The 23,348-nt window shown below is 48.0% G+C and overlaps 2 protein-coding genes and 1 pseudogene across 3 annotated transcripts in view; all 3 read right to left on the reverse strand.

Annotated features, from left to right (window-relative positions):
• LOC309648963 (free fatty acid receptor 2 pseudogene) overlaps positions 1 to 12,929 on the reverse strand; it is a 28,504-nt pseudogene extending 15,575 nt beyond the window's left edge. Inside the window, exon 1 of the transcript XR_014268682.1 lies at positions 1,201 to 12,929. The product of XR_014268682.1 is annotated as a free fatty acid receptor 2 pseudogene (transcript). The remainder of the gene's footprint in view (positions 1 to 1,200) is intronic.
• Positions 12,930 to 14,557: 1,628 nt separating this feature from the next.
• Positions 14,558 to 19,801, reverse strand: LOC309648976 (free fatty acid receptor 3-like). The gene is given in 3 exon segments (XM_082438326.1): positions 14,558 to 15,398; positions 15,401 to 16,078; positions 16,302 to 19,801. Coding segments are annotated over 3 exon segments (1,101 nt in total). The 5' UTR covers positions 16,414 to 19,801; the 3' UTR covers positions 14,558 to 15,087.
• A 12-nt stretch (positions 19,802 to 19,813) lies between these two features.
• FFAR1 (free fatty acid receptor 1) lies at positions 19,814 to 21,798 on the reverse strand. The gene is made up of 2 exons (XM_082438327.1): positions 21,731 to 21,798; positions 19,814 to 21,138 (listed from the first exon to the last, which is right to left on the reverse strand). The coding sequence occupies exon 2, from the start codon at positions 20,822 to 20,824 to the stop codon at positions 19,922 to 19,924; it is 903 nt and encodes a 300-aa protein (XP_082294453.1). The 5' UTR covers positions 20,825 to 21,138; positions 21,731 to 21,798; the 3' UTR covers positions 19,814 to 19,921.
• Between the last annotated feature and the right edge of the window lie 1,550 nt (positions 21,799 to 23,348).

Here is a 23,348-nt window from a genome sequence, read left to right on the forward strand (position 1 = left end):
CTCCCCCTCTTCTTCCCACTGGGGTCAGAACACGGCGCACTCACAGCTCTCCCAAACAGTCCTCACTGTCTGCCTCTTCCACTTCCCAGCTCCTGGTATTTGGCCAGGGGTGAGTCTTGAGCTACCGCTCACGAAACCAGTTTCCAGAGTCTGCACCATCGGGCTGTGGCGATACTTGGTATCTGTTGATTGACTTTGGCTGAAACTGAAACAGCATAGGTCCTCCTTTTTATGCCCTGTATTCAACTCATAGATGTGATCCTCCATTCTGTCGTCTGTAAAGAAAGCAGAATGATGCCAACCCCTCAAGATTATTTTACAAGTTAAAGAGATCATCCCTGGGGGAAAGCTTTACCAAACTGTGAAGCACTCCACCTGTTCTGCTGTTGTGCTTCTTTGCCAGACAGCCTCACAGGCTAGGGCAATGCTCTCCATCTTTTTCGGCCACACTATGCAGGAGGAATGACGCTCCCATGTGTATGTAACACCCGCCTTCAGGGAGAACAGTTTTGAGCAATCCCTAGTGCACCAGTTATAACTTCACCTCTTCTCGCTCACTGAAGAATGAGCCAGACACTCGGCACTTACCGGGACAGCCTTGGCTCTGTGTGGTTTTTTTTTTTCTAAGTTACCATTTTAAAATTCCACTATCTAGCTGCTGTGATAGGAGGCTCCTCTCCCAAAAGCACGACACTGTACCTCAGAGGCTTTTGCCATGCATCTCAAGGGTTCACAGGAGCCCTTTAATTTGGGGGAAATCGTGTGCCTGCTCTCTGGGTGCGCCCGGAGACCAGTCTGGGAAGGGACCGATAGAGCATGCCAGAAGCCTGATTGCCTTTTTTTTTTTTTTTTAACATCTTTATTGGAGTATAATTGCTTTACAGTGGTGTGTTAGTTTCTGCTTTATAACAAAGTGAATCAGTTATACATATACATATGTTCCCATATCTCTTCCCTCTTGCGTCTCCCTCCTACCCTCCTTATCCCACCCCTCTAGGTGGTCACAAAGCACAGAGCTGATCTCCCTGTGCTATGCGGCTGCTTCCCACTAGCTATCTATTTTACGTTTGGTAGTGTATATATGTCCACGCCACTCTCTCACCTCGTCCCAGCTTCCCCTTCCCCCTCCCCATATCCTCAAGTCCATTCTCTAGTAGGTCTGTGTCTTTATTCCCATCTTACCCCTAGGTTCTTCATGACCTTTTTTTTTTTTTTTTCTTAGATTCCATGTATATGTGTTAGCATACGGTATTTGTTTTTCTCTTTCTGACTTACTTCACTCTGTATGACAGACTCTAGGTCCATCCACCTCACTACAAATATCTCAATTTCGTTTCTTTTTATGGTTGAGCAATATTCCATTGTATATACGTGCCACATCTTCTTTAACCATTCATCCGATGATGGACACTTAGGTTGCTTCCATGTCCTGCCTATTGTAAATAGAGCTGCAATGAACATTTTGCTATATGACTCTTTCTGAATTATGGTTTTCTCAGGGTATATGCCCAGTAGTGGGATTGCTGGGTCGTATGGTAGTCCTATTTTTAGTTTTTTAAGGAACTCCATACTGTTCTCCATAGTGGCTGTATCAATTTACATCCCCACCAACAGTGCAAGAGGGTTCTTTTGAACTCATTGCTGATGATTCCGTGTGACTGTTCACAGGAGACAAGGCAGACAGGGCTCTGTCTGGGTGTGATTATCCTGATACTCACCCTGGGGGTGCATTTTCTATATTATATCAGTGGGAGAAATGGTGGTGCCCAAGGGCATGTGCTGGCCCCTCCCCGCACAGGAGGTAATGACCCTCCCAACACACATCTCCTGTGCATCTGCCCTGGTGGTCGGATTTTTTAATGGCCTGCCCTGCTCACATTCTCCCAGTGACACCACACCCATTTTTCTTAGAGAAAACACTTCCGCCTTCCCTGCTTGAGGTTTGAGAGCAGTGTAGCCACTTCAGCCCTCCTCAGCTCCAGGGGTGGACCCTTGGAGGCCTGAGTGGGTGACATGATTCATCCCCATAATCCCAGCTGACCTCACAGTGGCCCTTGTGAGTTTGCAGGCAGCTTGAATCTCTGCGCCCTATTCCCTGTTCTAGCTTGGTCAGAATCAATGTGATGAATGTTCTTCCAGTATTATTTCTTTATTTAAAAAAATTGCATAATAATACATGAATATATTCTTACTGTAAAAGAATCCAACAATACAGAAGTAAAATGTGAAAGGCAGCTTCACTTCCCCCTGACACTTTTCCCTTCCTAGTAACCTCTCTTTTATTTATACCCATATGTGTACATATATAAATATATAGTTCTAAAAAGTGCATAAATGGAATCATGCTATATGTAATGTTCTGAAACTTCATGTTTCACCATGTAATATGCCTTAGTAATCTTTCCATGGCAGTACACGTAGATCTACTGTATTCTTTCTGATAGTTACACGGTATTTTATTTTAGGACCATCCTATAATGTATGCAGTCATTCAGGGTCTATTTTCACTTTTCAGTTCCTTTGTTATAACAGACGGTGCTTTGGTGAATACCTATCTATCGATCAATCTATCTATCTATCTAGACCCGTGTGAGTATTTTGGTTAGATGGAATTTTTAGAAATGTAATTGATATAATTCCTGGGTCAAAGAGAGGCACTTCTTTAAATTTTTTGATAGATATTTTCATATTACCTTCATGAACATGTTCAGTAATATACATTCCCACCAAACTGTGTATGAGAGTACCCATTTCCGTGCACCTTCTCCAATACTGGATTTTTTTTTTTTTTTTGGTCGAACTGTGCGGCATGTGAGATCTTAATTCCTTGACCAGGGATCAAACCCATGCCCCCTGCAGTGGAATCACAGAGTCTTAACCACTGGACCGCCAGGGAAGTCCAACACTAGATATTTTGAATCTTTAACATTTTTGCTCATAGGATGGGTAAAAATGATGGTATCTTGTTTCAGTTTACATTTTGAGGATTCTTTCAACTTAGGTGATCCAAGTCCATTTCATATAAATATGGGAAATGATGGAGTATTCAGTAAATAATACTGGGGTAGTTGACTGTCTATTTGGAAAAGTTACAAATAGACAACAAAAGTAAATTCAAATGTTTTAAAGATTGAATATATTTTTCAAAAATATAGAAGTTGTATAGACATTATATAATTTCTTAAGCTTTGGAAATGAGAAGGCTTTTTCCTAGTGTGATATAAACATAGAAGTCATCAAAGAAATGACAAACATGAGCACATTAAAAATATAAAGCTATGGAAAAATTATTCACAAAATAAGACCACTGTCTTTCTACACATGTAACTGATAAAGGGTTTATATACTAACATTCAAAGAACTTCTGCAAATCAAATTTAAAAAAAACCAAGTATAGAAACATAAATTACTGGACTTCCCTGGTGGCACAGTGGTTAAGAATCCGCCTGCCAACGCAGGGGACGCGGGTTCAAGCCCTGGTCCAGGGAGATCCCACATACCGCAGAGTAACTAAGCCCATGTGCCACAACTACTAAGCCTGTGCTCTAGAGCCTGCGCGCCACAACTACTGAGCCCGCGTGCCACAACTACTGAAGCCCACACGCCTCGAGCCCACGTTCCACAACAAGAGAAGCCACCGCAATGAGAAGCACACACACTGCAATGAAGAGTAGCCCCCGCTCGCCGCAACTAGAGAAAGCCCACGCTCAGCAACAAAGACCCAACGCAGCCAAAAATAAATAAATAAAATAAATAAATTTATTTTTAAAAAAGAAAGAAACATAAATTACTATATACAATATACAAATATTTTCTACCTCAATTTTCATCCAAGAAATTAAAATAGTACTGAGTTTGATTTTATGTTTTCCACTTTGCTGGGCCACAGTGCCCATATATTTGATCAAACATTGTTCTAGATGCTTCTGTGAAGATGTTTCTCGGGTGAGATTTATGTTTAAATTGACAGACTTTGAGTAAAGCAGATTCCCTTTCATTAATGTGGGTGGGTCTCTTCCAATCACTCGAAGGCGTGAATAGAATAAAAAGCTGACCTCCCCTGAGCAAGAGGGAATTCTCCACCAGACCGCATCTGCATCGTCAGCTCTTCCTAGTTTCCCAGCAGACAGCCTTTGGGTTGAACAGCAACTTCTTCCTGAGTCTTCAGCCTACTGGCCTCCTCCATCAGATTCTAGACTCACCAAACCACCACAATCATACGAGCCAACTCCTTAAATAAATCTCTTTCGATGTATATACACTTTGGTTCCATTTCTCTGGAGGGCCCTGACTAATACACTGATTTATTAAATTTTAAATGTTAATTTTTTAAAAATAATTAAAATATGATATTTTTCCTTGTTGGCAGGATTATGGAGTCTCTTATAGACTATTTAGGAGAGAGAAGGTTGATTCAGCCAGGGAAGGTAATTTGTCAATATTTATAAAAATTTCAAATGTATATACTATTTAATACAGCAGTACCACTTTCAGGAAATGTACAAATGCACAGCATTTATGTAAAAGGATGTTCCTGGTAGCATTATTTATAATAGTGGAAAATCAGAGATTCTTTTTATTATTCATTCATTTATTTATCAAATACCAAATGCCTGCTCTGTGCTAGGTTCAGTTTTAGGCACCTGGCTATACCGTAATGAGTAAAACAGACATGATGACTGCTGTCAAGGGCTTCTCTGTCTAGAGGGAGGAATCACATATGAAACAAATGAACAGACAAGTGTGTAAGTCAAACTGTCACAGCACCTCAAGGGGGGTGAGGGCTACTTGAAATTGGGTGATCAGGGAACGTCTCTCTCAAGAATGACATTGGAGAGAAAACCTGAAAGAAGGGGGTGAGCCAGCCAAGCAAAGTGTGAAGGAAACTGCGTGCAGAGATTAAGAGCTTGAGGCCAGGCCAGCAGAGTGATATCAGCGAAGGCGTCGCAGGAGCCTGGAGAGAGAGTCAGGGCCAGATGGGCCCAGGGCCTGGTAGCCCAGGAAGAGGGGATCGGAATAGGAAACCAGTGAAAGGTTTTATTCAGGGCAATGACATGATCTAGTTTATGTTCTTCAAAGGTTCCTCTGGCGTGGTGTGAACTGATCGGGATGAGGACAAAAAGAAAGATTGGGTTAGAAGCTTTTGCAGCAGGCCAGGTGAGAGGTAATGGCTGCCGTGGAGTTGGAGAGAAGTAGATTCATACAAGATATATTCTGGAGACAGAACCAGGAGGAATTGATGGTGAATTGTATGTGGGTGGTAAGGGAGAGGACATCCAAAATGGCTTCCTGACCACTCTACGCCTATCGGGAGGGCTAAAATAAAAATGCTAAGACACCCCCAAGTGCTGACAAGGATATGGAGCAAGTGCATCTCTCATAGATTGCCAGAGGGAATGCAGAATGGTACAGCCTCTCTGGCCAACAGACTGAAGGTATCGTAAAAAGTTAAACATGCAATTACCGTATGACTCAGCCATCCTTCTCCTGGATGTTTGACCTAGAGAAATGGAAACTTATCTCCACACAGAAACCTGTGCATGAATGTTTAGGGCAGCTCTGTCCGTGATTGCCCTAAACTGAAACAACCCAAGTGTGCTTCAGTGGGTGTATGAATAAGCAAATTGTGGTGCAGTCATACAGTGGGACAAAGTACTCAGCAATAAAAGGAAACAAACTGTGATAGGATCAACTGGGATGAATATCAAAGACCTTATGCTGAGTGAAAGAAGCCAGTCTCAAAAGGTTAAAATTATAGGATTTCGTTTACGTGACATCCTTGGAAAGGTGAAATCATGATGATAGGGAGCAGATCAGTGGTGAGGGGTGAGGGGAAGATGTGACTCTGCCCCCTTTTTATCTTGATCATGGTGGTAGTTATAAGAATCTATGTGTGTTCAAATTCACAGAACTGTACAGTTCTCCCTGAAAAAAAGTTCCTTTTTATAGTATGATTATTTTAAAAATAAGAAAATTAAATTGTTAAAAAAAAAATGACTCCCGGGTTTCTGGCATGGGCAGAAAGGTAGATTCCACCATTTACAGAGGTGGAATAGGCTGGGCGGTGGGACCAGATTTGGGGGATGGAGTGAAAAGTTCGGTTTGGACTTGTGAAGTTGGGGTTCTCCCTGGACACAGTTGGATACACAGGAGTCTGGGGCCGGAGATAGAGGTTTGGGAGTCATCAATGATTAAAGCCATGGTAGTGAATTAGAACACCTGGGGAGGACTTCCCTGGTGGTCCAGTGGCTAAGACTCCACACTCCCAATGCAGGGGGGCTGGGTTCGATCCCTGGTCAGGGAACTAGATCCCGTATGCATGCCACAACTAAGGAGTCTGTGAGCTGCAACTAAGGAGCCAGTGAGCCACAACTAAGACCCAGTGCGACCAAAAAAAAAAAGAAGAAGAACACCTGGGGAGAGGGTGTAGGGCAAGAACAAAAGGGGAGAACCTTCCAGAGCAATGAACAATGCCTTCCAGAGAGTGGGGGCAGGAGGAGGAGGAGCCAGGGTCGAGATGGAGGGATCCGGGGATCATGGGGTATTAGGAGTGTGTCTCCTTTGACTGACTGTCCTCCAGGGACCTTCCCTGTGAGGAGGGCTGCTGAGGTAGACAGGGACTTCTAAATGAGAACGAGGAACTCGTAAGAATGATTTTAGAAAGTCAGCAGGTCTTTGCGGCTGTTTGCCATCAGATCCGGGAAAAATTTTCTCTGAGCCGCGCTTGTGGCAAAATGACACTTCCTCCTGCTTCCTTCCCTACCCATCCATCCTCAACATCTGAACCCACCTCAACCTCCACTGCTGCAGAGGCCACAAACTGGGAGCCTAGGAGCCGTCCACAGCCCTCAGTTCTGGTTTGTTTTCACCACACACAATCCTTTCACATTTTGAATTGGTTATCAGCTTAAAAGAATATAAAATTTCAAAAACAGCAGCAACAGCTGGATATCCAACTTGAAAAACTGGAAGGTCTGGCAACATGGAGTCCACAGCCCTACGTGGTAACAAGACAGGAGTTGAATTCAGATGGGCCATGCACTCTCCAGGTGGCCATAGTCCTTACTACTTCCTGCGGATCTCCAGCATCAAGAGGTGGTTGCCATTTATCACCTGTTTGCACCATGGTTTCTGCCCTTTTATGTAACCTGGGTTGTTCCACAGCCGTCCGAACTTCTGCAGAGTGGCACAGTAAAAGCAGAGACCTGCTTGGCTTATTGAAACTTGGGAAGATTTTTTTGATGATGGTATGTACACTTATCATATAGGCCCAGAGGTGAGGTGTTACCACATTTTTAATCAACTTCTTTTTACTGAGACTTAATTTGCATTTTAGCATCCATTTTAAGCTTAGAGTTCACTAAGTTTTGACAAATCTGTGTGACTCCTACCCCAATCAAGTTATAGAAGATTTCCATCACCCTAAAATGTCCCTCTGGTATCCTCCCACCCAATCCCCTCCCTGTCCCATCCCCAACCCCTGACAACCACTGATATGCTTTCTGTCACTTAAAGGGGTTCTGGTACCAATTCCAAACTGGGGTGTCATTTCCCCCACACCACCAAGCACTTCCCCCGATACCAGCTGAGTGTCCTACAATTCAACTCAATTCTGACACTGTCTACCCAGAGAGAGTGAGTCGCTTCCATGCCCTTTCCCAGCAAGCCGCTTTCCCCAAGTTGCCACCCAGAAGCTCTCCAAAATCCATCCTTTCTGGTTTTTATGGTGGCTTCATTTACAAAGGTAAGATGGATTAAATCACTGGCCGTTGGTGACTGATTCAACCTCCAGCCCCTCTCCCATCCCTGGAGGTGAGGGGTGGTAGGACTGAAAGTTCCAACCCTCCAATCACATAGTTGGTCCCACTGGCAATCAGCCCTCATCCTTAGGTGGGGATCCAAAAGACACCTTATTAGCATAACAAAAGACACCTTTGTTGCTCTCATTACTTAGGAAATTCTAAGGATTTTAAGAGTTCTGTGCCAGAAATGGGGATGAAGACCAAATACGTATTCATTATAAATCACAATATCACAGTCAGAGGCTATACTGTTATCTATATGGGCAGGTTGTTACTTTTTATTGCCAAGTAGTGTTCCGTTGCATGGCTACATCACAGATTTAAAATCCATTCTCTTTTGATGGACACCTGGGCTGTTTCCAGTTTGGGGCTATTATGATTAAAGCTACCCTGAATATTTGCCTGCAGACTTTGTGTATATAGGGAGGCTCTCATCCTCCTGAGTAATACCTAGGAGGACCCTGCTGCTCGTAACCTCAGAAGTGATGCTTCCAAAGCCTTCCTGTGCTTTTGAGCTGGGCGATTCCTCACCAGGCTGCTTGGCATGTGGTCGGCATGCAGCAGCAGGAGTACTGCCAGTACCGGCAATCGGTGCCGAAGCTTGCTGGCCTGTTTGTTCAGTTCACTTTGCAGTGAACTTTCCTGCTTACATTTTTTTTTTCCTGGCTGACCTCTTGATTTACAGCAAATAATTTGATTGTTTTCCAAAGGATAAGCAAACAAGGAGTTATTTTAGTGGAGGCTTTTAGGGAACACCCTAGAAGAGTGGGCTGTGCTCTAAGCATAGAGAACCGCTAGAAAACAATTATTAGGAAGGGGGGAGGGGACAAGGGAATCAGTGAGTTGCAAGCCCATGATTGCGCATAAATTACAAGTAGTAAATTAGGCATCCAGGAACACATCTCCTCATCTTCATATGGGCAGGGCATGTGTGATGGTGACTCCATGGGTACGAAGACTGGGTTACTCTCCTGTTTCCAAGAACACTGCGCAGGGCCAAGTACCCTGTGCAGGGCCAAGTACCCTTCCACAGGGCAGCATCGTTCATGATCTCCTCCCCACTCATTCAATCCTCTCTTGTTTCCATGGCAATCAAGATCCCGTATTGGAGAACAGTATGGAGGTTCCTTAAGAAACTAAAAATGGAGCTACCATATGATCCAGCAATCCCACTCCTGGGCATATACCCAGAGAAAAACATGGTTTGAAAGGATACATGCACCCCAATGTTCATTGCAGTGCTGTTTATAGTAGCCAAGATATAGAAGCAACCTAAATGTCCATCGACAGATGAATGGGAAAAGAAGATGAGGTACCTATATACAATGGAATATTACTCAGCCATTAAAAAGACTGAAATAATGCCATTTGCAGCAACATGGATGGGCCTAGAGATTATCATACTAAGTGAAGTAAGTCAGACAGAGAAAGACAAATATCATATGAAATCGTTTATATGCAGAATCTAAAAAAAATGATACAAACGAACTTATTTGCAAAACAGAAACAGACTCACAGATTTAGAGAATGAATTTATGGTTATCAGGGGGGAAAGGGGGGTGGAGAGAGAGATTGGGAGTTTGGGACTGACAGGTACATAGTGTTATATTTAAAGTAGATAACAAACAAGGACCTACTGTATAGCACAGGGAACTCTGCTTAGTACTCTGTAATAACCTAAATGGGAAAAGAATTTGAAAAAGAATAGATATATGTATATGTATAGCTGAATCACTTTGCTGTACACCTGAAACTAACACAACATTGTAAATCAACTATACTTCAATAGAAAATTTTAAAAAATCCGATAACAAGCATGGGAATCTTTATCAATAAAAGGAGGAGAGCTTGCAGTGGAGACTATCAGTCAGATGATACTCGACCTTAGAAAGTGCCCATCCAGTAGTCTGTTCTTTGTCTTATAGTGCTATGTCCACGTAGCCCCAGCCAGCCAGCTCTCAAAATTCTGAATGATAGGGTGTCCCAATATTTTGATGCCAGAACTACTGACTGGAGCCATAAGAATTCTCCCCTAAGTACAGTCATAATAGGTAGGATAAACACTAAGATTTCATAACTCCTACAAAGTAAATAGAGTTTAGCAATTCCAGGATCATAAAACAATTTAAAATAAAAGAAGGCATCACTGGGTAGTTTCCAGTAGGGTATAGGATGCCGAGGTACAGCATCTTATCCATTAGAGTTAAGATGCATTTGGCTGCAAGTTAGAGAATACCTGGCCAATAGTGAGTCAGCCATAGGGATGATTGGAGGTGGTAATCCCAGCCCAACAAGCTCATCAAGGGCCCAGGCCCTTTCCATCCTTCTTCTCTGCCACCTTTAGCTTGTTACCTTTCTTCTTCAAGTATGTGGTCTTATGGCCCCCAAACGGCTGCTATAGCTCCAAGTATCATATCCTCATGTAAAATCTTCCAAACCAAGAAGGGAAAGGGAAGCTCCTCACACATCTATCTCTTCTAGTAAGAAGGAAAACCTTTCCCAGAGACCCTCAGCAGACTTCTTACCATATTTTGGCTAAAATTGGGTCATGTGGCCTTCCTGAGACCAGTCACCTATAAAGGGGAACAAGATTGTCATGACTAGTTCCAATTACGATTCAACCCCTGGAGCTGGGGGATCTGCAACAGGGGATGATTGATTTAGTTGTCTCACTGTACCCTTCTTGTCTGAATTCAGTAAAATCACTCTCTTCCAAAAATATTTCTCTACCCCATTTCCTCTTCTGTAACATTTTCTCTCCCCTAGTTCCACGCCTCCATGGGGATCAACTCCATGCACCGTCCCACTTCCAACAGTGTTTATCAGATTTCATTCATTCTAGCCCATTCTTCTTCTGGTATGTGACCCCAGCATCCTTTTCCCAGAACATGGGCCACCATCTTGATGCCTTGATCTCCCTCCATATGGTTTTTCAGAACTGGCCTTAAAGGGAAGTCAGCAAGCTTCTCACTTCTCTTTGCGGAGTTTTAGGGGCCACAACTACCTGTATTGCTTTGGCCTTTTTTTTTTTTCAACCAGAGGGGTCACATCAGAGAGGGGAAGGTAAAAAGTTGAACACTTTCTCACACTAGTTTACTCTATTTGTTCCCCAACCCTAGCCTCTGTCTTTCACCTCTGATTCTCCTCTCCCAGAATCTAGGGCCTCACTTCTCCACCACGTCTCTTTCTACTTCTTACTGCTGCTCTGCTTCTTCCTTTTGGATGATTCTTGCAACTAATTTTGCAGACTCCCAGTCTTCTTGTTCCTACCTACCCCCATCTGTTCTTCACCTCCCACCCTCTCTCCCCCAACCCTAACCTGGCCTGGTTTACCCCTTCCTAGGGTCCAAGTGAAGCAGATTTACTTCTCCTGCTTTGCATCACAGCTTCCCTTGCCCCACCAGGCACATACACAGACTTGCTAAACTATCCTAAGATACTGGTCACAGGTGATGTATTCAGCGCAGGAAAAGTTATCAAGTCAGCCACCTCCCTGTGCCTCCCTGCTTCCTGCCTGCCCCTCCGCCCTACTCTGACTGACACCGGTTCATGGATAGCCTGAGCTGCAGTGGTTTCAACACTCACTGCCTTCAGTCAGTCTGCAGTGGACCATCTTTGCCAATTTCTTAACGACTTCTTGAGTGGCTTCCCTAGGTTTCTGGTCACGCTTGGTGATTTAAAACTCCTAGCCTCCTCACCATTCTCCTATGAGCTGAGACTTGACCTGTGGCCCAGGGAACCTATGGCAGAGATGAATCTAGTCTACACTTCCTCCCATCCTTCTGGGTTACACTGCCCTAGGTTTTGGGGGTGGACCCTTCCTTCTAAGAGGGAAAGGTTCCTACTCCAATGGCCATCAATAACTCCCTTTTATAAACCTTTAAAAACTTGTTTTGTTAATTGACTGCTAAGAAACCTAGTTCTCTAAAAATCACAGACTGGGAACTCCCTGGTGGTCCAGTGGTTAGGACTGTGCACTTTCACTGCCGGGACCCGGCTTCAGTCCCTGGTCAGAGAACCAAGATCCCACAAGCCGTGTGGCATGGCCAAATTTAAAATAAATAAATAAAATAAAATCACAGACTGTCCGCAACGTGGCTGTTTGAAATCCCATCAGTGAGAATGGAACATTCCTCTGCTGCTTGCAGGCTCTGGGCAGGAGCCTGTGACACAGAGAAGCAGCCTTGCTTTTCAGCCCCCAGAGCTTCAGATAAGGAGTTTTCAGGTACGAAATTCTACCTTTATCTTTATTTTGTATTTTCCAAAGAATCGGACCCTGGGTCTGCTTCTCAGCCCAGGCCTGAAATTGACCTCTTTCCACCCAGGCCTGCTGTGCTTTGAGCCTATCAAATACTACTTCATCAAAGCATCACCTAAACGTCACCCTTACCCCAAACCTCTTATAACCCCATCTCTTCTTTCGTGAGATGCCCCACGCTTCCTCTGGAATGTGGTCTCCTTTGCTCCAGCAAGATAATGAACCTGACTTTGTTGGGCTACAGTTGTGTGAGACAGGCTTCATCACTCTGTGAGTGAGGAGACCTGTTATCTAGCTCATGCGTTCTCAACACAGGCACTATTGCTCCCAAAGATGTGAAAATTAGTTCTGGGGGAGCCAAAAAGTCTTACAGTGGTTTGTGGCCTTCCAAAACACACACACATAAACAGATACATAGTATGTCTGTTGTATTAAAATTTCATGGGCAGGCAGGGGAAGGTACTGAGTAGGAGGAAAAGATCCAAAAAGGCTCCTTGAGGGAACAATGATACAAAAGTTTGAGAAACAGTGCTTTAGCTAACACCGAATAGCTTCTGGTGTCTGCCGTGAGGCAGGTGCCCGGGTGCTGGCTCTCTTTGGCAGCTAGAATTGAGTTCTTCTGACCTCGGTCTTGGGAGACCCAACCTGGTTTGACCTCTCCCAGCACCCCAGAACTCCCCCACTCAGCCCTGTGCCTGCGATGCCCTCATCCATGGGAGCCTCATACCTGCTTGCTCTGCCAGATGGGGAGCGTGCCTGGTGCCCTGTCATTCACACGTACGCGCCCACACCACCTCCCTGCCCGTCTCCCTCCTCTGCTTAGATGGGCACAGGGCAGCAGCCCCAGAACACACGCTCTACTCCTTGAGCGCCCCTTTCCCTTGACTTCCGAGAGATATGGAAAACACTACAGCTCTGCCCTCACCACCACCCAGCCTCTGATGACTTTTCATCCTCCCCACCCGTCAGCCTTCAGTTTACACAGACTGGGGTAGGGGTGGGGTCCTGGGTGATGGCTGGGGGCAGCACAGCCAGCTAAGCTGCCTCTTCTTCCTCGGTGTAAACTCTGGGGGAGGAGTCAGACTCCTGTTCTTCGTGGCTCTCTCTGGAAAGCGGGGTTTCCAACTCCTCTTTGTCCTCGCTCGTGGGTCCTGGCTACCACTCCTGGAGCTGCAAGACTCCACGTCACCGCTGTGCCCTTTCTGAACCACGCAGACCCATGTTCACATCAAGGTCTGAGTGCCTTGGGACAGACAGATGAGCCATGGGACAGAGGGACAGCTCATGCCTTCATCTCTGTACAGAGACGATGTCTCTCTCCCTCCACCTGAGACCCAGTCCCCATCCACAGCCAGTCCTCATTCCCCAGCGACCTTAACCTCAGGAAGAAAACAGATGCTAAAGATGTTAGTATCGAAATCCCGGAATTTCTGAGCGCAGCCATCTGCACACAGTAAGTGCACCATAAATGTTTTTGAACTAAAGCTGACCGGGACTTCCTTGGCGGTCCAGTGGTTAAAACTCCGAGCTTCCACTGCAGGGGGCGCGGGTTCGATCCCTGGTCAGGGAACTAAGATCCCACATGCTGTGCAGTGCGGCCAAAATAAAAAAATAAAGTAAGAGACTTCTTGGTTTGTCATTAAAAAAAAACAACAACAAATTAAAAAAAGAAATAATAAAGCTGACGGTGCAAACAGGTGCCAGCATTTCTCTGGTTGCTTTCCCAGGGGAGGAGACCCTGACCAACTCTTTCTCATGCACCACCCCTCAGTGGAAAACGAAAAATTACTAAGTGATCGCAGTTTGATAAAAATAGCTCTTAAGAACACACATTTGTCTTTGTAGTAACCCGAAGTCAACTGGGGTTACTAATTCTCTTCATTTATTTTTTTTCCAAGAGGGCTTCTTTACTGGGAAGAGGATGTATCCACACAAATAGTCGATCTGCTTTGCATCTAGTTCTGTTTCTCATTGTGGCCTGTTTACATTTGTCCTGGTCAGACTGCCTCAGCCGACTCTGGAAGTTTGACTGGGCCCAGTCACGGCAGATGACACACAGCTGGTGGCAGAGTGGCTTAGGGACCTGAGTTTCAGAGTCAGCTGATTTCAGCTTCCAGCCCTGCTTCAATCACTTATTGGCTATGGGATCTCAGGTGAGAGACTTCACCTTGCCGGGCCCATTCCCTCACCTGTAAAATGGGAATAGTAATAGTACCTGCCTCACGGCTACTGAGAAGACTGAAGACAATGTCAGGCTAAGCCCTTAAGATAGGTTAGCTCTTATTTTTATTCTTCCAATCCAAATCCTCTCCCAGCAACTAGGCATCTTATAGTTTAACACTTTTCCTTCAGAGTCTTCGTGTTTTATCCTTCCATCCATCAACACCACCTAAGATACACTCACATACACCACCCACACACACCATAAAAAAAATTAAGAAAAAACCATTCTCTTTTGCTTGCTACCAAATTTATTTACGTAATTTTTCTTCTGTCATTTTTCATAAGTGTCCCTGAAAGTCTGAATTTATTGAAGAGTGGAAACTTTCTGGAAGAGTGCATGTGACAGCAGTATGCTCCCTCATTCCTGGAGTCCTGTGTCCCCATTCCTGCCCAGCTGAGTCAGTAGTTCTGAAGGACAGATTCCTCCTCTCTTCTGTCCCAAGTCACTGGGCAGCTCCCTCAGACCCTGGACACTGCTCTCAGCTCCTCCTTCACCTTCAGCAAAGCACAGGAGCTCGCCTGCTGCCCTGGGGAGCTCCTTCTTCTCCAGAGTTCTCTCTCACCTTGACCGCTCCCTGAGCATGTTGGGGCACGAGAAGGGAGGGCAGTATGGCGAGATCAACAGCTGGGCTCTTGTGGGCACATCCTGAGGAAGGCTGGGTACCTGCTCTGACCCAAACAGTGCCAATCCCCAGCCTGCCTCTCCAAGGTTCTGCCTGACTTGAGCTTGGACCTGCCCCAGCGATGATCCGCTTTGCAGGCCAGGCCTCCTGGCCACCCGCTGCAGAGCCCCCCTAGAGTCCACTACCTGACCTCTATGTTAGACAGCTCCTGCGGCGGCCCCTCTCCTTCACTCTTCGGTGTCACGCTGCCTTCCTGCCACCAAGGGCCACAGGCTCCAGTCAGCCTCCCCAGCAGCCCCTGGAAGTCAGCTTGGAACCCAGATGATGAGAGATAGCAGGCAAGGGGGTCGACACAGGAATTCAGGGTGTTGAGGGGCAGCACGTAACTTCTCCACTTGGGGCTTTCACCCTGGATGTAGCCCACAACATGGGACACATTGTAGGGCCCAAAGCAGACGAGGAAGTTGAGCAGCATGGCCGCTGCGAGCCCGCCAGCCTCTTCCGCCGGCGCTGGCTGGCTCCCTTACCGAGTACGCACACCAGGAGGCTACAGCAGTAGCTGGTGATGAGCAGGGGCACCCCAAAAAGGACCGCAGCCATCTCCAGCTGGACAGGCAGGAGAAAGGCGGGCTGAGCCTTCTGGAATTCCAGGTAGCAGGTCCCGTTGATACCCTGGGTGGGGGAGGAGCGCCCCGAGAATTCAGTGGCATGGACCACACTGCAGTGAGCAGCGGCCAGGAGCCAACAGGCCCCGCTGACCAGGCGAGCCTGTCCCGGCCTTGGCCGGGTCTTGTACCAAACTGGGTAGGCCACGCTCAGGAAGCGCTCATCGCTCACAGCTGCCAGGAAGAGGGACGTGAGATAGATGGTGGTGAAGAAGAGGAATCTGGAGAAGGGGCAGAAGATGAAGGGCAGGGACCAGCGCGTGCCGCTCGCTGCCTGCACCACGCGGAATGGCAGGAAGGGCAACAGGAGCGGGTCCGATAGGGTCAGGTTCAGCGAGAGCACGTGCACGGCCACCGGACAGCACTGCAGCTTGCCCACGAAGATCACCAGGGCCACCAGGTGGAGGGGAAGCCCCATGAGGAAGGTGAAGAGGTACACGGAGAAGTAGAGCCAGTGATTGCCGGGGAAGAAGGACCGGTCTGAGCTGGTGTTCATGGTCATGGCCACTAGCAAGAGAGGGACAGAAATGGCAGTCTGGGTGGGCATCTTGCACCATCCGCTTCTCAGCTATCAGAAGGGAACGTCATCTCCAGCCTCATTCCCTCATGCCCCCAGTGCTTTCCCCAGCGGGGTCAGCCTGCCTGTCTTCCTGATCATACCCTGTCTCCTGTCTCCTTTCTCTAAGCACCAAGGTGCCCTCCACAGAGCCCCTCAGGATCCCGTGCTTACCTGCTGGTTTGGGAACCCAAGTTCTCTGCCGCTCAGCAACTTGCTGGCTCCTCCAGAACAAGTCCAGTGAGCTATTATCTGGCAGAACTGATAAAAACCTGGCAGTGCCCATGATGTCACTCGCTGCTGAGCAACAGCCCAAAAGATGCCTTTAGCTCTGTTAGCAGTGCCGGCCCAGTAGACAAAATGAGGGGCAAATTCCACGACTGCCTGCGTGCCTTTCTCCCCAGCAGCCTCAGATGGGATAAGCAGACTGCGTCTTCTTCTCTCTGATCCTCTACTTGAATTTCATCTGCTCCTCTAGAATGGCACTCATCCAGTTTGCCTCGTTGTAAGAGCAGGAAGTGTGATACAGTGATGTAGAGCTTGGGCTCTGGAGCCGGGGCTTGGGTTCAATGCTGGTCCTGTCACTTACTAACTCTGTGATTTGGGGCAAGTGACATAAGCCCTCTGTATCTCTGCTTTCTCATCTATAAAACAGGGATAATCATAACCAATCTCATAGGCTTGTGTACATTAAAGCGTTAATACGTGTCAAAGGCTAAGTTAAGCGGTAAGTGTGGTGAGCCCTTGACAGATGCCGGCTGTCAGTCACTCGTGTGGCCTTGTCTCTGGGCTGATAGTAATAATATTAACGTTGGTGGCAATGATGATGACAGCTACCTAATCCATAGCAGACCCACTGCTTCTCAGGGTATCACCTTATGTCTTGAAATCCTCACAGTGCGGAAGTGATTCACTCCAGGTAATACAGTTTGCTAAGTATCGACACCAGGGTTCAAACATCTGTCCAGCTTCAGAAAGTATTTACTTATTCATTCAAATATTTATAGAGTGCAATGAGATACCATTTCATACACCCACTAGAATGGCTATAAGCCAAAAAAAAAAAAAATCAGATAATACCAAGTGTTGGTGAGGATGTGGAGAAATGGGAATCCTCATACATGGCTGTTGAGAATGTAAAATGATGGAGTCACTTTGGAGGGCAGTTTGGCAGTTTCTTAAAAAGGTAAACATAAATCTACCACGTAACCTGATTCTGCTATAGGTATTTACTTAAGAGAAGTGAAAACATATGTCCACACAGAGACTTGCTCATAAATGTTCATAATAACATTAGTCATAATAACCAAAAAGTGGAAACATCCCCTGGTGGTCTATCAGCCAATGAATGGATAAACCATGTGGCATAGCCATACAATGGAATACTATTTGGCAATGAAAAGGAATGAAATATCCATGTATACCATAACACAGATAAACCTAAAAGCATTGTGCTAGGTGAAACAAGCCAGACATAGAAGACCATGTATGTTTCCATTTTTATGAAATGTCCAGAACAGGCAAATGTGTAGAGACAGAAGGTAGATTACTGGTGGCCTAGGGATTGAAAGTGGAAATGGGATTACCTGTAAGTGAACATGAAGGATCTTCCTGGGGTGATAAAAATGTCCTAAATTGGATTATAGTGATATAATATAATCCACACCTCGGTAAATTTACTAAAGATCATGGAGTTGTACATTTAAAGCGGGTGAATTTTATGATATGTAAATTTTATCTCAAATAAGTTGTTAGAAGTACAGCAGTCTCGGGGGGGTCTGAGTGGTGGGAGTATAATAAAGACATCAATAACACAGAGGCTGAGAGCTCCTGGAGCAAACAGCGCAAGCAGAGGGAATGGGGGGCGGTGCACAGGCTTGACCTGCTAGGGGCACTGGTAGAAAGTTCAGGGCCCAAGGAGCGAGGGTCACCAGAGGATGCTGGAGGTGGGTCGTGCGGGGCCCCAGGGGCCCCAGGGAGGAACTGAAATCTCCCCTAAGTGGAGGAGGCACAAGTCACTGGAAGAAGTGGCTCGGCACCAGCAGGTGCTCGGGTGCGGTGGAAGGGAGAGTGGTTCTCGGGTTACAGGAGGGGTTGCCTGGGCTGGAGTTCGGCCTTCGGCTGAAATCCTCTGATGTCACCACTGCGCAGAGAACAAACTTGTTTCTGGCTTTGGCAGAGCCTCGGGCAAGTGACTGAACTTCTCTGGCCCATTTCCATATTTTTAAACAGGGATAATAAGACTTCTTTTGGAGGCCTGTTATGAGCATTCACTCATTCAGCAAATATTTACTGCAAGCCTACCGTGTGCTCGGCTCTCTGCTAGTTGCTGGGGATATATCAGCAAATGAAACAAAAATCCTTGCCCTTGTAGACATTTTTTTTCTTTTTGGCCGTACCACGCGGCACGCTGGATCTTAGTTCCCCGAACAGGGATCGAACCCGTGCCCCCTATAGTGGAAGGGCAGGGTCTTAACCACTGGCCCTCCAGGGGAGTCCCCCCTTGTAGACATTTAGGCACGAAAAGAGATAACTTGTGTAAACCAGTTCGTGCTTGTCAGGCACATAGCTACCACTTTTTTGCTTCTGTGTGTTCATGTCTTTATCGTCATTAGAGGAACAAGTCTGTTTCCTGCTCCTCGCCTCAGAGCAGACGCCCAGACATTTGTCTCTCGTGGCCACTGTCCTCTGCCCACTCTCTCTCGGGTTCAGGGTGCTACCATTCACCTTCGCCAAAGGGACCACAAGGACAGGCATTAAGCCTGATACCCCAAGTTTTCCAAATGTCCCCTGATCCTCCTGGAAGGATCACATCCTATGTCCACCCCTTCTTTGCTGTAGGGCCTCGGGTAAATTTCTAAACCCCGCAAAATGAAGATGATAATCATACCTGGTTCCAGGACCACAACCAACGCATGCAGCACCTAAGTGCAAATTAGGAAAATGTACACCCTGCAGGTGAGCATAGCCCAGCACCAGGGTGCACTGCTTGAGGAGTGCCTTTGTTCAAATTAGAATAAGTTGCTGCTTCCCCTGGTGGGAAGCAGCCCCATGCCAGGCCCACGGCTTGGCGAGCAAAGCACAGGGTAGAATTTCGTCGGTGTTTGCGCCTCTGCCTGACACCCCCTTGCAGTGAGCAGTCCTGCTCATCTGTACAGCAGCCGCATGGCTGAATCGAAGGAATGTGGGAGGATGAAATGAGACAACGCTTGTAAAGCACTTGGCGTGGTGACTGTCACGTGTATTTCTGGAGTTGCTAGTGTTTTCCCTTCCCCCGGCATCTTCTCCTACCAGCGTCCTGTTCACATTTCTAATGCTGCTCCCTTGTGGTGTCAAGCGGTATAACAGTGTCATTACCTTGCCTCCGGCCTCTTATTCAGAAATTCAAAATGGTCTTTCCTAGGAAATGATTATGGAGTAACATCTCCCAAAGTAGACCATCAGAGTGGCGGCAGTTCCTCTGGCTTAGAAGCAAACCTCCCTCCTCCTTCCCCACAGGGCACACGGGCAGTCAGGCCAGTCAGGACTCGGGAGAAGAGAAACGGACAGAGGTGGGAAATCGCGCAGATGTGTGCCAAGGCAGCTTACCTTCCTCCTGTGACCCAGCTCCAGGCCTCCACTCTTCTCTCCACCTGGGATGCCATCTTCTGCCAGGCTCAGTTCTTCCCATAAGTGGCTCCGGGATGCCCCCCAGGCAAAACCACCCTGCAGTTCCTGCGGAGCAGCCCTCGCCAAGCGCCTGGAGAAACAGTCTGGCTCTCCTGCTCCCTGCCCCTTCCCCTCTGCAGTGATGACTACTTCTGGGACGGCCCCCCTTTTGTTTTTGCCCCACGCGCTGTCCCCCGGCCAGCGCCCCCTCCCAAGTAGCCGGTCACCAGTGGGTTGAGCACCACGCTCCATGCACCTGTAATGAGCCCCAGCTTCCGCCAGCAGCCTCCGATGCTGGGGTGCAGGAAGCCAGCCACGTTGGAGGCATTGTAGGGTCCCAAGCAGAGCAGCAGCGTGAGCAGAGCCCCGCCGGCCACCCAGGCCGCCTTTAGCTTCCGTCTGTGGCTCAGGCCTGAGCGGGCCAGCGCCCGGAGGCAGCCCGCGTAGCAGAAGGCCGTGATGATCAGGGGCAGGAAAAAGAGCAGCAGCGAGAGGCTGAAGCGCGCGGGGCCCGCCGAGGCCGGGTCCCAGGCCTCCAGGCAGACTGGAGAGCCGTTGACTGGCTTGCTGATGCCCAGGGAGCTGGTGGTGTTGTCCAGCCAGCCTCCCGGAGCCTCCAACCCGAAGACCAGCCCCAGGTGACAGAGGACAAGGGCCCATATGGCCACACACACGCCCCAGGAATAGCGCGGCCTCCGGGCAGCTTGGTAGCCCAAGGGGAAGGCGGCTCCCAGGTAGCGGCCGACGCTCAGGGCGGCCAGGAAGCCGGCGCCTGCGTAGAGCGGAGCGAAGTGGACCAGGGCGAAGGCAGGACAGAGTGAGGTTGGCAGGGGCCAGGCTCCCCCGGCCAGGGCCTCCGCCGCCTTCAGGGGCAGAGACGTCGCCAGCAGGAGGTCAGAGCAGCCCAGGTGGAGGGCATAGACCAGGCTGGGGGTGAGGCGCAGCCGGGCGTGGGACACGGCGCCTGCGATGGCCAGGGCGTTGAGCGGGAAGCCCAGGGCGAAGGCGGCCATGTAGAGGGCGAAGGAGAGCTGCGGGGGCAGGTCCATGGGGCCCCTCGTGCGCGCCACTGGCTCCCTGCCCTCAGGTCTCAGGGCCCGGGAAAGGGGGCTCCCAGAGTCACAGACTGGTTTCAGCACTTGCTCAGGGTGCGAGAAGCCATCCAGTGGGATAGCTGGGGAGACAGACGCCGGTAGGGGGAGGCGGCCTGGATTAGAAGTGAGGACCACTAGCCGTCAGTCCTCTGTTTCCTCTCCACCATGTGCCCCCTTAAAATGAAGCGAGCGATCGCGGTGTAACGGGAGGAGACGGAACACAGGCGTGCAGGTCCCGGAAGAGGGAAGGCCTCTTGATTTCTGAGACTCTGGGGAGACAAGCAGTGGAGAGAATTCAGAACAGAATTGAGGGACTTCCCCGGCGGCCCAGTGGTTAAGACTTCGCCTTCCAATGCAGGGGCTGCGGGTTCGATCCCTGGTTGGGCAGCTAAGATCCCACATGCCTCGTGGCCAAAAAACCAAAACATAAAACTGAAGCAATATTGTAACAAATTCAATAAAGACTTTAAAAATGGTCCACATCATAAAAATCTTTAAAAAAAAGAAGAAGAAAAAAATGAACAGAGTTGAACCCGACAGTATGTGTTTTTCTCAGGAAAAGAAGCTAGATTCCTGTGTTCGCACCCCTTCCCCAGTTCCCTGGAAAGAGAAGGAGTTGTTTCCCTACAGCAGGCAGTGCGGGGCTGGTGGCAACGCCTAGCCGAGGGGAAGTCGGGGTGTAGGTTGTAGCAAAGGGCAGGAGAAGGAGGTCGCCCAGGGAGAGTCCAGGGGTAAGCCAGGTCCCATTGGTATCACAGGGAATGACTTTAGCCAGCTTCAGCGGTTCACCCTAAGCGGAGGCATCTGGGAATCCGGGGAAAAATTGTTGCGGGGAGAGAAGCCACAGAAAGAGGGACTCACCTCTTGGTTCTGCCAGATGTCTCTGAGGCTCAGGAGTCCCCTGAGGGAGGGTGGCCGGGATGGGCAGTGAGCCGGGATGGGCAGTGAGCCGGAAGGGAGAGAAGGGCGGGGAGGCAGGGCCATTAGCCTGAGGCACTCACAGCCTGGATGAGCAGCTAATGGGGCATCTCAGAAGGAGGTGAGGGTCCAAGATGATGCAAACACAGGAAGGGGAGAGGTTAGAAATGTGGACTTTTCCTGGGGGGAGTGAAGAGTGCGTAGCCAGCACCTTTTTTTTTTTTTAATTTTTATTGAATATAGTTGCTTTACAATGTTGTGTTAGCTTCTGCTGTACGGCAAAGTGAATCAGCTATACGTATACATATATCCCCTCCTTTTTGGATTTCCTTCCCATTTAGGTCACCACAGAGCACTGAGTAGAGTTCCCTGTGCTACACAGTAGGTTCTCATTAGTTACCTATTTTATACATAGCAGTGTATATATGTCAATCCCAACCTCCCAGTTCATCCCACCACCCCCTTCTCCCCTTGGTGTCCATACATGTGTTCTCTACGTCTGTGTCTCTATTTCTGCTTTGCAAATAGGTTCATCTTTACCATTTTTCTAGATTCCACATATATGCGTTAATATACGATATTTGTTTTTCTCTGTCTGCCTTACTTCACTGTGTATGACAGTCTCTAGGTCCATCCACGTCTCTGCAAATGGAACAATTTCGTTGTTTCTTATGGCTGAGTAATATTCCATGGTATACATGTACCCACATCTTCTTTATTCATTCCTCTGTTGATGGACACTTAGGTTGCTTCCATGTCCTGGCTATTGTAAATAGAGCTGCAATGAACATTGGGGTGCATGTATCTTTTGGAATTATCAGCACCTCTAAAGAGCAGGGTTGGTGGTACAACCAGAACGCACCTTTATTCCATCCCCACCCCTGCCAGCCCGTTCAAACTGGCTCTGGGGGCTTAGTCTTCTCTACTCCTGGACGAGCTCGTGGGCAGGCCCAGGCTCACTCCCAGATAATAAAAAGTCCCTCTAGTCACCCGTACCATCTCCACTTGGCATTAACTATGTGGGATAATGAGATCATCATTCCCAGTTAGAGCTTCTACTCTCCCCCCACCTGCACAGGCCTTGGGCTCCTCCATCCTCCCTCTCCTTTCCCCTCTGACCTGATGACAGTGGTTTATGACCTTCCCTGTGTTGACAGGAGGGAGAGGAGGAGAGACCTGGAGCAAGCAAAGTCGAGTTCGGCGGCACTGAAGTACCCGGGCTGTGGTCTCCACCCTGCCTCTCTCTGGGCTGCACGGATGTCAAAAGGGACTCCTCCCTGGGGCACTTGTAGGGACATCGGGTGGCGCGTGCCTCCAGCTGGTCGCTTAACTTTCCTCTCAGGCCCTGAGAACTTGGTCATTCACCACTCTGTTGGGGTCATCCTGCCCTTCTAGGGAGACCTCCTGAAATTTAAAGCGGCCCTAAGCTGTCTCTGTGATTCTCTCTCTCTGTCTCTGACCGTGCACGTGTCTCTCTATCTGTCTGTCTCACTCCTGCCTCAGGCTGACAGTACAGTCTCTCTGGACTTCAGCTTTCTTGGGTGTGTGTGTCAGTCACCAG

The sequence above is a fragment of the Balaenoptera physalus genome (assembly GCF_965194825.1).
Source record: "Balaenoptera physalus genome assembly, chromosome: 19".
NCBI lineage: Eukaryota > Metazoa > Chordata > Mammalia > Artiodactyla > Balaenopteridae > Balaenoptera > Balaenoptera physalus.

Bases quoted from the DNA above. Each gene is read 5' to 3' on its own strand.
- FFAR1 (XM_082438327.1), bottom strand. From the start codon at position 20,824: ATGGACCTGCCCCCGCAGCTCTCCTTCGCCCTCTACATGGCCGCCTTC.